The 15078-nt window shown below is 56.0% G+C and overlaps 1 protein-coding gene across 11 annotated transcripts in view; it reads right to left on the reverse strand.

Annotated features, from left to right (window-relative positions):
• Myo9b (myosin IXB) overlaps positions 1-15078 on the reverse strand; it is a 99061-nt gene that overhangs the window by 81338 nt on the left and 2645 nt on the right. For 10 of the 11 annotated variants that reach the window (XM_076846511.2, XM_076846492.2, XM_076846462.2 and 7 more), the window contains exon 2: positions 22-918. In XM_076846511.2, the coding sequence (XP_076702626.2) occupies positions 22-861 (840 nt within the window). In that variant the 5' untranslated portion in view covers positions 862-918. Of the gene's footprint in view, positions 1-21; positions 919-2838; positions 2883-15078 lie in introns of those variants that run through there. The other variant, XM_076846442.2, reaches the window with a different exon arrangement.

Below are 15078 nucleotides of genomic sequence, written 5' to 3' on the forward strand. Positions count from 1 at the left end.
TGCCACCCGCCCCACGCTCACCTCCAGCACCGGGCCGGCCCCCAGGATGGTCCTCTCGACGCCGCTGGCGTAGCCCTTCTGGCTGAGGGCGGTGAGGCAGTGGATCAGGAAGTTGGTGCTCTGGGTCTTGCCGGAGCCGCTCTCGCCCGAGATCACGATGCACTGGTTGATGCGCTTCCTCAGCATGGCGTAGTAGGCCACGTCGGCCAGCGCGAAGACGTGCGGCTCCAGCTTGCCCAGCTGCTGGTTCTCGTACATCTTGACGTACTTGGGGTTGTAGATGGGGAGAAACTTGAAGGGGTTGATGGCCACGAGGATGCTCCCCGCGTACGTGTAGATCTTCTGCTGCAGGAAGCGGTGCTTGAGGTTCTTCAAGAGGTTGTCCTCGGTCAGCTCAGGGAGGTTGCAGAGGTCATCAAAGTCTGCCTGCTGTCGCGGCAAGAGGCCGCGCTCCACCAGGCGCCGGGCGGCCGTGGCCTGGGCCACCAGCTGCATGTGCACATATTTGATGGTCCCGTCTGCGTTGCGCTCCTGCAGCAGGAAGTAGTAGCCGTCCTCCTGCGGGTGCTCGTCCTGAGCCCGCCGGGGCCACAGCAGCACGCGATGCACTGGCGAGTCGTTGGCGTCCAGCACCCACTCCTCCCCGCCCGACTCCTTGACCTCCACCAGCACGTAGCACTTGGTGCCATCTAGCCGTAGGCTGGCGATGGCATCCTTGATGACGTCGGACGTGGTGCTGTCCTTGGTGGCGGTCACTCGGCAGGAGGCCTGGCCCTCGGTGGTGGACAGCCGTGGGTAGATGTACAGGTGGTAGGCTGCCTGCTCCCGGCGGCCGGAGCTGCCCGCCTCTTGCACACTCATCCTGCCGGCCGCCCGGCTTCAGCATGCCTCCCGGGCTCGGGTGAGCTTGTCCTGGAGCTGGAAGGGAGGTCAAGGTCAGGCAGCTCTAAGCCCGGGAAGAGGGATGTGGGACGCCCACCCTGCACAGACAGCACCAGACCCGTGGCCAGAAGACCCTGCCCCAAGCCGGGCCAGGAGCCACCAGCTCTGGCTCCCAGGGTGACAGTGGAAGAGCCTGTCTTTCTTTTCCTTAGTGCTGGAGCTGGGACCCGGGGCCTGTGCGCGTGTGGTGAAGTACCCAACTTCCACCGACCACACCCCCAACGCCTTCCTTCTGCCCTTTAACGGGACATCTGACTCATGTGGCTCTCGAGTGACATCACCAGACAACTCCAAAACCAAATCCTCTCTTTTGCTCCATCCTGGCACTGGTCCCACCCTGCCCCAGGTCCAGCCTTGTCCAGCCTCGTAATCCCACGTCCAAAGGCCACGACCATCTCAGCTAAGCCTTCGCTGCCCGCATCCGTCCTGGCCTCCGCTCTCTGACAAAACCTCCTCAGCAGCTGCCCGAACACATCAAGCTTGGCCCAGGGGCCTGGCTACGTCACCCACACGCCCGGCCAGAGCGCTGAGAGAGCAGGGCTGGACCTGTTGGAACCGGGGTCCCCGAAACCCAACCAAGGAAGATGAGGTCAGGGCAAGCCACTGCGAACTGGCCTGAGCAGAGCTCAGGTGCCTCTGCTTCTAGAACAGGACTCCAGCCTGTTGGGGAGAGGAGCGCCCTCAGGCCCAAGCCACGGGTGCCCTGCAGGCAACTGGCCAGTCCCCTAAGACGGCCAAGGTCTAGAGCAATGAGAAAAGGTGTGAAGAATCTGAATGCAGTGGGGTGCCTTAGAAGGGATCCCCAACCAGAAAGAAGACGTGACCTGGGGAAGCCGAGTGAGGGTCGGGGAATGCTACGGTCTGGATCCCGCCCGAGTGTGTTCACCAAGGGTTCAGGTGCCAAAAGCTTGGTTCCTGTATAAGGTTGAGAGGGGGACCTTTAACAGGTGGGGCCTTGCAGGAGATGATCAGGTCACTGGGAGGGGCTTAATACCACTCCTAGGCAGCCCTGGTTAGTCCCCTCCAGAGTGGATGGTTACAGAAAGCGCAAGTCTGCTGCTTTCCTGCCACGTGGTTCTTGTGGCACGCACCCCCAGAAGCCCCCAAGATGCCATTTGCTGCAAGGTTGTCACTCAAGGCCACACAGACAGTGCTGACTGGATTTCCAGCCTCCGAACTGAGAGGTACACTAGCCTCTTTTTTAAGTGAAGGACCTAGCTTCAAGTACTTTGTTATAGCAACAGAACATAAATTAAGACAGATCGTAGATTATAGATTCTACATTATCTTTGCAACTTTTCTGTAAATCCCAAGTTATTCCAATAGAAAAAGCTCTTGCCCTCCCCTTCTGTGGTGCTGGGGATGGAACTCAGAGCCTCAAACATGCTAAGCAAGTGCTCTACCAATGAGCTGCATTCCAGCCCTGAAAAAGCTAATTTTAAAATTACATTTGCTTTTGTAGGCTGCTGGAAAAAGAAAATGCAGCTGATGCTGGTGATAGCCCATTTGGTATCTTGGAGCAGGAGGTATGTATGCAGTGTGGGTCATGTGTGTGCCACCGAGGGACGAGGACAAACCAGACCTTGGCTCAAAGCCCATCAGGAGAGGCTGTATGTCGACAATGGCGGAACACATGGAGCCCAACAGTGAATGACACAGGTAGGAGCACCTGCCTCAGGGTCCTGGGGATGGAACATCTCCAAGGGAACCTGAGGAGGAGAAATGCATTCTGAAGTAGAGGGAGGAGGTGCGGTCGGCCCACGGCTTGACTTTATAAAGTTTTATGGGAAGGCAGCCTGGCCACTCATTTACATGTTGCCTGTGCCTTCAGCCATCCTGACTAGGTGGGACAGGCACAGCAGAGCCTTTAAGGCCCAGAAAGCCTGAGATACTCACTGTGCAGCCAGAGAAGTGACCAGAGAAGATCCGCTAACTTCGCCCCAGCAGAAGCATGACTCAGCAGCGGGGCCTGTGGGGCAGAAGTGTCAGGAGGGTGGAGGAGGGGAAGGCCAGGGCCATGGATTCTGTAGCAATGGCAACTGTTAACACAGGGAGGGGGAGCCACAGCAGATAAGAGGGAGGAGTATTTAATTTTGAAAACCTGGACTCGTAGGGGCTATGACTGTTCCTCTACCCCTGGGCACTGGGTTTTAGTTATTTCACGGGTTCAAAGATCATCCTTGGAGACCCTTCTTCCTGGCATCTGTGTGCACCCCCTGGGGTCATGCCTCTCAAGATGCAGGTTAGCAGGAGCACTGTCATCTCTCAATTCAACTGTCACACTAACCTCAGAAAGACCTGCATTAAATGAGGCAGCTCATCCGCTTTGGAAACTACTCGGGAGATTTCTTTAAATGCTAAACACACATCTAGCACGTGACACAGCAATTCTGCCCCCAGGAATAACGCCAGAGAAACAGGCAGAGCCAAGGCTCTGGGGCATCACTCCTAGAGCCCCAAACTGGAGCCCAGCACAACATCCAACAGCCAGTGGAGGAGCCAACTGGCCGCGCAGGGCGACGTGGTGCCGCGGTGGGAGCAGCCTGTGGTACCTGCTGTGGCAGGGAACAAACAGAAGCACTGCCCTACAAACAAGGCCAGACCAAAAGACAGCATGCATGTACCCAGCCATTCTGCTCCCAGGTCTCGATCACAAAGAACTGAAAACAGAGACTCAAATCCTTGCGTGTGAATGTCCTGTAGCGCAATTCACAACATCTGAAAGATGGAAATGACCCGAGGGTTCATGACTGGATGAACAGATGAGCAAGATAGGGTCTGTCCATACATGGGAATATTATTCAGTCAGGAAGAAGGATGAGGCACTGGCACATGCTACATACAACGTGGACAATCTCTGAAAACATGATGCTGGGAGAAGCCAGACAGGAAAGACCACAGTGTGTAATCCCATGGACTCAGAAATACCCAGAACAGGCAAATTCATGGAGACAGGAAGAGACTAGTAGTTGCCAGGAAAAAGTGACAGGTAATGGGGACAGGGTTTCTTGGGGTGATACAAATGTTCTAGAACCAGAAATGGTGTTTGTGCAATACTATGAATACACTATATGCTGCTGAACTGTAGAAAGTGGTGAATTTTATGTGATTTTACCTCAAATTTAAGAGTCCAGGCTGTAAAATTCTACGTATATAATATTCTACAGAATAAAAATGAACCCACAGGGGCAAGAGCTGTTTGGTGGCCGCCTGGGGTGGGGAGGGTTGACGAAGAGCGGGGGAGACGGCGTGGGTGATGGACGTGTCCATGCCGTGGGCACTGTGGCTCAGGGCGCACTCTCAGGACCTGAGGGTCACTGTGCAGCAGCGACACTTTCCTAAGACTTCAACATGGTGAGGACCACGAGGGGACCTGCCTCCCAGGTACGGCTCTGCTTTCTAAATGTCCCCACCTTACACCCAGGGACTGAGTTCCTGGGGTGCCATAGCAAGGAAGTGGCTGGGAGTTTGTGGGCCAAACAAGGAGCCTGAACCAAGGAGCCTGCTCTCCTGGCAGAGGGCTCACCACAGGATGTCCCCACGCAGGGCCACGGGGTCGCGGAAGGGGGGCGGTGATTCATGCACTTCCAAGTCAGGTGAGAAACCCAAACTCAAATCATAGTTTTTACACCTTAAACACAGCCCCACCACACACTCATACACCTGCAGGCTCACACACTTGCACATGCAAAGCTACAGCCCTTCACCGCACAGGGGCATTCCAGTCGAAGGCTGACAACAGGCGCGACGGTGGCCCCATCAGGCTGCAACCACCCGCTGCTTCCGGGTGCCCGTCCCTGGCCTCCCTGCTGGCCCGCCTCCCTCGCCGGCCCAGAGCAGCGGAGCCGCTGTCCATGCACCACTCTGAAGCGGTGGCGGCTCCAGTTTTTCTGTGATGCCAGGTCCGAGGAAACGTGGGACAGCTCAGCCCAGCTGGTCATGACAGCGAGAGCCTGGTCAAGGTGGGGGAGCAGGAGGCCTGCGGGGCGGAGGGCAGCGGTGCCTCCACACCCCAGCGGCTCACGGGGGACAAACTCCACTCGCCACAGCGGGACTTCTGTTTCTGCTTCCTGACAACCAACCCTGACCTGGCGATCCGGGGACAGGAAAGAAGGAGACTTCATTGGCCAGCGATGATGCGCGGTTTGTGTAAGTGCACCCCGCGACCCACACGACTGCAGCCCGGCTTCCCAGCGTGTGTCTATCAGGTGACCCAGGACGACACTTTGTTCACGTGCATACAGTGCACAGACTAGTGCGTGCGCACACTCTTGTACCAATACACCCACGTTTATCAACACACATGGCTGCCCACATGCAGACACGTGCGCACAAAGTATGAACATAAACACACAGGCCCATGTGCACGTGGGGGCACAAACACACGCCTCCATGCAGACACACCCCCACACACGTCTGTGGGGCCTCCCCCCTCACTTCTATCCCAGACTCAGGGCTTCCGCAGTGGCTCCTGGCCCAGGGGTGGACCCCGGTCCTGCCTCCCAGCCACCTGGCCTGCAGCCTGTCCCGCAGCTCCCACCTGGCCCAGATCCCCATCCCCACAGCATGGAAACCATGGTCCCTGCAGCCCCACCTCCCAGTCCCACCAAAAGACGGCACCAAACTCCTGCTAGTCCTACCTGCTGGCTAGGAGCCTTCCCTGGTCCCTGGGCCCCGTAGTCCTGGGGTGGGCAGTGTCACTTATACCTGCCCCTGAGCATGTCTCCTGCCCTGCCCCCAGGCCCTGCCCAGGGCCTGTCCATTCCACCACACCTGCTCAGGCACACTGGTCCCACCTGGAGCCCATTACCACCATTCTCCCTGCCTCCCTGGACATCAGGGGGGTTTGTCCTTGTCTCCCACTGACCTGGCCCTTTGTGCTGTCGCCACACCCCAAACCGTCAGGAGGGCCCGGCCTCTATCCTCTGTGCTACTGTGGGGGATTCCCTGGAAGAGCCGATCTCCATGTGGCCGTCCCACAGAAAGCCCCTTGGGGTGTCCACCTCCCACCCCCTCCGTCCAGCCCTCAGTGCCCCTGGCTATGCAGCCTGACGCAGCAGACTCCCTTCAGCTGCACATGTGCTGACGGACACACCCAAGCCCTTCCCGGGGGTCAGGCCCAGGATCACAGGCAGACCCTGGCGGTCTCCTGGATGGCCACCCAGCCCAGACAGGGAGAAGCTGCCCCAAACGCCCAACACACAGGGCAGTGCACGTCCCCTGGGCCTCAGTGGGCCTTCAACACAGGCCTGGCACTGCTCTCCCTCCCAGATGTCCAGGCTCTGTGCAGCAGCCTGCCACCCGCCACTTGCCCGAGGTACCCGGCCCTCCCCTGAGACCACAGGGCCTGTCCCCACCTGCTCTCCCCTGGCCACTATCTCTGCCCCCTCCAGTGGGAACACAGCTTGAGGCTCTGGCCGAATTAGGCAGCTCTGCTCCTAACACAGAGCCTCAGGTGGACCATCTCCCCCACAGCAGGGCCAGGCCCACATGCCCTGCCCACAGGTGACGCCTGCCCACAGGCCTGTGCCCTGGCTGGGGTGCAGGGTCGGGAGCTGTGTGGGCCAGGGGAGGATCAGTGCCTCCTGAGGGGCGGGCAGCCACCTCGGGGAGATCTTCAGCGCCTTCCTTCTCTTCCGTGGTGTCTACCTGCTCTCCCATTTTCTGCCATGAACTGAAACCACGCAACTCATGGCCCTCACCAGAGCCGACCAGAGGTGGCTGCCTGATCTTGGACCTCCCTGCCTCTAGAACAGAGACCCGAATCAACCTCTGTTCTTCAAAAATTACCCAGTCTCAGGTATTTTATTATAACAACAGAAAAAGGACCAAAGCAGTGTGTCATTTCACTGATAATGCTGGGCTGATCCCCTCAACCTAGGCCAAAACACACCCTCATGGCCCTGATCCATTCTGAAAAACTGACTTCCAGAAAAGCCCCCCAACTCTCAGGTTCCCCTAGAACAGCACAGGAGAGTTACTATCTCTCAGCATCCTCAACAGCACTGGGTATTAATATTTTTCTCAATCTGCAGCCATCAGTGAGCACAAAAGAACATTTCATCTCTCACATTTCTTTGACTCTCAGGTTTGGTCTTTGAAATTTATGCCCATCAAGCAACTATATTTCTCTATTTATAAACTGCTCAGACCGTGGGTGTCATTTTTTCTATTTATCTTGCTCTATAATTAACGCTTTCTCAGGTCTGATGAAACTAAGTCACACCAACTTACTTTTCTTGTGGGTTTTTGTTTTCTGCAGTGCTGGGGCTGGAACCTGTGGCCCTGAGCATGCCAGGCAACTGCTCTGCCACCGAGCCGCACCCAGCCCTGCCATGGTGATTTTTAATACAGACACAGGCGTGATCCTCACCTCATGATGTCCGGGTGAGCCCGTCTAAGTTGCAAAGCATCTCACTAAGCCACACGTGCCATGTGTGTGCTCAGAACACTGCCATCCCCCTGTGGAGGGGCCTGTTCTACAGTAAAGCGCTCACGGCATTTAATGAAACTGCACCGAAGTGAAAACAGAAGGGCCGCTCTGCGTCCCCAGCCTGGGAGAGGGGGACCTCAGAGCTGGAGTTCGGCTTCTATAGAACACACATTGCTTCCGCACCATCACAAGGTCAAAAAGTCCCCCGTTGGACCACACCAACTGGGCCCATCTGCACTGGTCCCCAGGCGGGCTGGTCTGCGGGCCATCTATTTTAGGGCAGGCACTGCCCGACCCTGCCCCAGATCTGATAAGACACTGACTCCGCTTCCGTTTGGGGTCCTGGCCTCCTGGACTCCCCCTTCGTATCTCACGTAGTCCCCTTAGAAGTCAGGCTGTGCATTCCTAGTGTCCTGCGCTGCCGTAACAAGAACCATAAACAAGGGCTCCAACAACACGGCCCGCTCCTCTCCCTGCTCTGGAGGCTGAAGTCTGGAGCCGATGTGGCGCTGGCTGGCGCCCTCTGGGGCTCTGTGCGGGGTCCTTCCCAGGCCTCTCGGCTTCGGGGGGCTCTGGCGGTGCTTGGCGCCCTGTGGCCTGCACACACATCACTCCGCTCTCTGCCTCCACCCCCCCCACCCCCCACCCCACCCCCCGCCCTCTCCTCTTCGCACACAGACACACTGACTGGACTGGGCGTGCGCTCGTCTAGAGATCCTTAACTCATCACATCCGCAAAGACGCTGCTCCCAAACATGGTCGCGTTCTGAGGCTCAGCGTGGGTTTGAACTGGGGGGTGAGTGCTCTTCCACTTAGTCTGGGTGGAAAGGGAAGAAGGGAGCCACACAAGAAGCAAAGCGACCACTGGGCCGCCTGATGGGTGGAGCCGTCTGCTAACCTTAAAGGCTGAACAGTGACTTTTGGTCCAAGGTCACCCTGGGGCTGCTTGGGAGATGCCATGCTGTTTTGCTTATCACAGCTTCAGAGAATGTTCTTCAGTAACGGCATCTCTCTCAAGGGGGCTCTGGCTATTTTGGGCTTAGGGACATCAGGTCTCAATACAGCCTGGGTCCTGGAAGCCAGCCATGCGGTGGCTTGAGATCCTGACGACAAGTGGATGTGAAACCTACACTGAGAATCCCCCGGCAGTGCCCAGCATGACAGGAAACAGGTCAAGGACTACAGAACTTGGGGTTGGGGTCACTATGGAGGACAGACTGGCCGAGGGGCAATGGTGGGCTGTGGCCATGTGCTGGGGCAGCAGGTCCTGAAAAGCGGTGTCCTTTCTTAATCTGAATGTCTTACCACATACCCCAAAGCCAACATGTCCCTTTCATCCCCAATGACCCACTATGCCAAGTACACACAACTTGAATGAGAAGCCAAAGCAGCCGGGCACAACGGCCCACACCTGTGATCCCAGCTACACAGGAGGCTGAGGTAGGAGGATCGCAGGCTGAAGGCCAGCCTGGGCAACTTAGCAAGATCCTATCTCAAAGGGCCTGGAGTATAGCTCAGTGATAGAGCACCCAGGGTTCAATCCCCAGTACTGCAAATAAATAAGTAAATACATAAACAAACAAACATAAAATAAGCAAAACAGATCCCCAAGCCACCAGGATCAGTCAGCCAGACTAGTGTAAGAATAATCCCCTGATCCTGTCACCACAAGGAAATCAAACAGTGGGGTTATACAGATCCCTGCCAAGACAGTCTGGTGGCAATGAAAGCAAATTCATCCACCAATGGATGAATGGGCAGATAGAGTGCGGTGCAGTCTCCTGCGGAATACTACTCAGCCACAAAAGAGAATGGAGTTCTACCCATGATCCACACCACAGGGTGGATGAACCTCAAACACTGTGCTGAGGGAAAGAAGCCTGACATGAAAAGACATACAGCTGATGCCTCATTTACATGAAATGTCCAGAACAAATCTACAGACAGCCGATGCGAGGCCATCCTGACTGACTGCTGGGAGCAGGGCGTCTCCTGTTGGGGGGTGACAATGTTCTAGAACTAGATGGTGGTTGCACAATGTTGTGAATCTGCTAAGTGTTATCAGCGGACATTTTATGTTACACGCATTTTACCGCAATTAACAGGAACACACCTTTTAAAAACCTGAAATGTGAAACGGCAAAGGTCTGCAACAGACTGGTACACTTCTGTGCTCTGAGAAGAAACACACCTCCACCTTCTCACTCTCCTATGGGGAGGAGTCGAGAGGAAAGGGGGAAGTGACCAAAAATGAGGCCCTGGGAGCTGGGGGGCCGTGAGTGAACCAAAGGCGAATCAGCGACTCTGCAGGCCTGGCCCAGGCCTCGTGTGTGAGAGCAGGGTTCCGACCGTCACTTTGGCGAATGCTGGAATTCACTGGAGAAGTCCAGAAGGGGCCTCCAGAAAGTGTAGTGTAGCTGCTTCGTTTATATAAGGCCATAATTTGAAGCCACATGTTTATCGGATGAAATCATTCCAGAGCTAAAAGGAGCAGGCTAACATTACAGAGGAGCCGTGCAAGGCCCGGTGGACTCCAGTGTGTCCCCACTTCCCCGGACGTCTCCTGGAGCCTGCTGTTTTCTTCTTCTTTTTTTTTTTTTTAGAAAAAACAATTCCATGGAGCCCTGGGGAAGATGGACGTGACGAGTGACTGCGACACCAGCGTCTTTATCACCCGCAGCGCATCCGGGCTGGAGGGCCTCTCTGAACTGCCCTGGCTCTGTGTCTTCTCCACCTCAAGCCTGCACGTGAGATGCCCCCACGCGGGAGAGTTGGGCGGAAGTGGGTTTTCAGGAGAAACCCCCTGCCTCGGCTCTTGGAGGGGCAGTGACAGGAGGGAGGAGCTAGGAGTTCCTGGGGGCGTCTCAAAAGTGGGGCTGGCTCATGAATTCAACCCAAGGTTGAACAGGCTCAGGCCTAGGTCGGCCATGAGAGGTCCTGGAAACTGGGAGGCATGGCTGGCAGCCCGGACCTATCTCAGGATGTCGCCCGACCACAGGGGTGGGTCAGGGGAAGGATCTGCAACCTCAGGTGGGAGCAGTTGGCTAAGCTGATAGTGTCAGAGGGCAGAGTCACAAAGAGAGTGCTGTAGCAGCTTGATTAGTGTCCCCAGAATTCACGCATACTCAGAACCTCAGAATGCAAGCTTATTTGGGAATAGAGTGTTGTAGATATGATGAGTTAAGATGAGGCTGTACTGGATTAGGGTGGCCTTAAATCCAGGAACTGGGTCCTTAGATACAGATGCAGAGAGAGAGATGACATGTAAAGATGGAGACAGAGGCTGGGAGGATGCAGCCACAAGCCAAGGGACACATGGAGCCCCTGAAGAAGTCCGCCCAATCCTCCCTGGAGACTTCAGAGGGAACACAGCCCTGCTGACACCTGCATTTGGGATTTCTGGCCTCCGAGACCACGCAACAATCAATTCCTGCTGTTTTAAGACACGAGTTAATGGCCATTTGTTACAGCAGCCCCAGGACACTCATCTAAGTGCCCAGTAGACAGACACTCCACGCTCTGCAGAAGCCACACCCAGAAGGTGACGTGTGTGCCCTTTGCCGATGTTTCTCTGCTGCTCCCCCCACCCCCCCAGCTGGTGCTGGGTACAGGAGAAAGCAAGAGTGTGGACATGAAGGAGGCCAACCCAACAACCCCAGAGCAAAATGCATCTCCAAAATTACTAAGCACCTGGAAAGGAAAAGGAAAAATCCAGCATTTGCCCCTGGAGACATTTTTGGTTATCACCACTGGACTGAGGCTGCTACTGGCATCTGGCAAGTGGGCCAGGGCTGCTGCTCAACAGGCTACAGCGCCCAGGACACCTTCCAACAACCCGCAAAGAATGACCTGGCCCCCAACATGAGCAGTGCTGCGGTGGGGAAGCTGGGGACAGAGGCCAGGAGGGGGGGGTGTCATTCTGCCCCGGGAGGCAGAGGCGGCTCAAAGCAGACAGCAGCAGAGGCCTGTGCAATACAAGGGAGGTAGACACACTGAAGCCTGTGGGGAGGCCAGGCGAGGGCAGCGGGAGGGCAGGCTTGGCCGGGGCTGGTCTGAGAATAAGGAGCCCAGTGTGGCTGCGCTTCCAAGGCCAGAGGCAGGGAGGGAGGGAGAGAGGGTGGGGCAGCGGGAGGCCAGCTCCCACAGTGCCCTGCGGACAGACGTGGGAAGGAGTTCAGATTTTACCCCAGTGGAATGGAGACACCCTGGGGGTTCTGAGTCAGGAGGCACCAGGACCTGAGTGACATTAGGACATCACCTGATGGCTGTGTGGTACACGCACCATGAGGGGCCTGGGTCAAAGTGGGGTCCCACCCAGTGGCTTCCGAAGGTGCTTGGAGCGGGGCCAGGCCCAGGAGAAGCGGTGGAGGGCAGAGCTGCAGGGCTCCGGGCCCTTCCCGGAGACTGTGGGCCTCCTCATGAAGACGTGAAAGGCTACCCAGAAAGCAGGTCTGACTGAACAGGCAGAGGACCCCTGTGACCCCTTCTTCAAACCACACAGCTCCCCTGCCACCATGCCCCAAGTAAAAAGCCACCTGGAGAGTAACAGTGACGGCGCGAAAAGGACCCTGGAAACCAAGCACTGGCAGCGCAGACAGTCAGGAACCTGGCCCGTCCCGGGGAGAGGCAGCAGGAGCCCTCCTCCGCTTTTTTTCCCCCGTCCAGTGCTGGGGACTGAACCCGGGTGCTCCCCCACTGAGCTACATCCCCAGCCCTTTCTTCTAAATTACATTTTGGTAGTTGTAGATGGACAACACCTTTATTTTACTTGTTTATTTTTACGTGGGCTAAGGATCAAGCCGAGGGCCTCACCGTGCCAGGCATGTGCTCTGCCACTGGGCCCCAGCCCCAGCTGCCCCAGCCCTTTCTGTACTGGTGCTCTTCCCAAGCAACGGTTAAGGAATCTGGTGTGTGTGCCCCAGCATGAGTGACAATGTCATGTCTTCGCCTCCTGGTTTCACTGGCCCCAGTGTGGGTGGAAGAGGAGGTGCTCAGACCAACAAGCAGGGAGATCCTCGCCAAAGCCCTGAGCATCCCTGTGCTGCTGTGACTTCCTGTGGCACCCGCCTCCAAGGCACAGCCCACATCACAGCTGGCAGGACAAGGCAAGTTCTTGGGTGTCCCTCCTCTTCCCTGCTCAAGCCTGCAACCCAGGCCCAGGCCCCGTCACGAGGTCACCTGCTGCCGGGCTGTTAACTTGACTTCTGTGGGCGTGACCCCTGGCTGAACACATGAAGACTGTTCTGCTCCCCTCCCCTGCAGGCCAGCTCCGAGTCTGCTTCCCAATTCAACACTTCCCTTTGCTGAAGGATTTGAAGACCTTCCAGAAGCCTCTTTTGTCCAGTCATGTGGGACAGCAGTTGATCTCGAGGCCGTTTTAGCCCATCAACAGAGTTGCTTTTGTAGCCCCTCCCTGTGACTCTGGCAATACTGAGAACAGAGGCCCCCCACCCCATGCCACATTTGTCAGTGTCATCTGGATCACTGCAAGGCACATGTAGCCTTAAGGTCAGCCCTAAAATGACCCCTTGCAAAAATCCCTCGAGATTCACTGCTCCCTGGGCAGGGTCCCTGCCTCTTCGTCATCCTCCAATGTATGACTATAAAATCTGGAAAATTCCCTAACAGGGAGCTTCCAAAGTTGACGTGGCTAACCAACCTGCCCACCCCTAAACAGGTTTGTTTAAACGAGTGACAAGACAGGATGAATGCACCCTATCTGCTATGACTCTCTCCCCACATTCTTCTACTACCTAAAAATGAAGCTTGTCCCTTACCCGGGATCATGGAATACATGTTTCCCCCAAATAAAAATTTGCTTAAATCCTGGTCCTAGTCCTTTAGAGGTGACTCTATTTGGAATTATGGTCTTTACAGTGAGGACTACAGTGGACCTACATCCATGTAACTGGGGTCCCTCGGAAACTGGGCCGGAGACAAGCACAGGAGGAAGACGACATGGAGTGGGGAGAGGTCAACGGGAGGGGCCTGGGATAGACTCCTCAGTCCTCAGAAGCAACCAAACCTGCCAGCGTCTTGGTCTTGGACATGTGGCCTTCGGGACCATGAGACAATAAGTTTTTGTTAAAGCCACCGTCTGTGGCGCTTTGTTAGGACAGCCGTGGCAAAGCCATACCCAGCAGCCACTGCAGTGAAGTACCCACGGCCAGGCTCCCTCTCTCGTACACACGCGAGCCCGCGAACTTGGGCAGAGCTGTGATCCACACAAATGAGTCAGACAAGGAGAGCTTATTCATCGCCCCGACGAACCCACAGGCCGAACCCCTGAATCACTACTTTATTTATCACTGGGCTTGGGCTCAGAAAGTCTTGACTAGGAAATGAGTAGAACCCAAACTCATCGGCTGCATTTTTTAAACATGCCTAATCTCAGAGGCTCTTTCCCAGCCAAAAGGAATCCTGAGAAGGAACGGGGCTCCTCTGAGCCGCCCCCAGTGGTGGTGGGCTGGTGCAGAGACAGGGCCCTTTGTTCTGCCACGCTGGACGATGAGGAGGGCAGAAGAGAAGGGCCTGTCTTGCTCTGCAGGGAGGCCACGCCTGGGCTGGCTGAATGGCGGGCCGAGCAGGGGCTGCCTGGCACAGTTGGGCTGGGGATGCTGGACTCACAAAGGGCTGATGGGTAGGGCGCAGGGCAGCACCCAGAAGGGAGCATCAGAATGACACCAGAGTCGGCTGTCTCCCCCCACTCTCGGAGGTGAAGCAGCAATGTCAAGGTCAGTGGCTGGGGGGTTGCAGGGGGGGCGGCACAGTGGTTGGGACAGTGAGGGATGCATGCAACAAGAACAAAAACTAAACAGTGTGTGCTTGGGAACGGATGGGCATCTGGAGGCACACGGGAGGAGATAGGGCGGCTTACAAAGGGCGCGCTTATCCGGGCAACTTGCAAAGTAGCTTTTGAGAAGAGAATCTAGTATCTCTAATCTCAGAAGAAAAGTCACTGTTCGTTCCCAGATGAGGACGGTGCCTCCAGAAATCCAGGTCAGTGGTGATACAAAGAAGAGCAAGACAATGGCCCCCACTGTCCCTGCCAGTTCCTCCTCGGCTGTCCATCCTGGGGGTGCTCCCCTATCTCCCCTGTCGTCTGTTCCTGACAGTTCCTCCTTTTTGTCAGAACCACTCTCCAGATAAAGAACTGACTGGACAGCAGAATTCAGGGGCAGGCGTCTTCTCCCACGCCACCCAGGAAGCAGTGAGGCGAGAGTGGAACACACACCAAAGACCCCCGGGGCCATGGTGGGCCCTGGACAGAAACCAGATTTTAGTACAGAGCATCAGTTCTCCCCCGGGGCTATTTTGCGTTTCTCCAGGGAACATGGGAACACATCTGGAGAGATATGGGGTTGTCGCAACTTGTGGAGAAGCAAATGCTATTGCTTCTCCACAAGTTGCTAAAAAGTGGAGGCCACGGATGCAGTGCTCACCGTCCCATAGCACACCCGGCGGTCCCTACAGCAAAGAACAATCCAGCCCCAAAGGTCAACGATGGCACGGTTGAGAAATTCTGCCCTAGAGATTTGGTCTTCAGCAATTTAAGGTTACTTATGATCCTTTACATTCTAGAAAAAAAGCCCAGAGAGCTATCTCTGAAGTCATCACCTACCTGGGCCTATTTTAGGAAAACAGGACCAATGAACCCTTTTGCTGGTGGTTGGTAGAACAAGAGAACAGGGACCAATAAAAGC

This window comes from Callospermophilus lateralis, chromosome 1 (genome assembly GCF_048772815.1).
Source record: "Callospermophilus lateralis isolate mCalLat2 chromosome 1, mCalLat2.hap1, whole genome shotgun sequence".
Classification (NCBI taxonomy): domain Eukaryota; kingdom Metazoa; phylum Chordata; class Mammalia; order Rodentia; family Sciuridae; genus Callospermophilus; species Callospermophilus lateralis.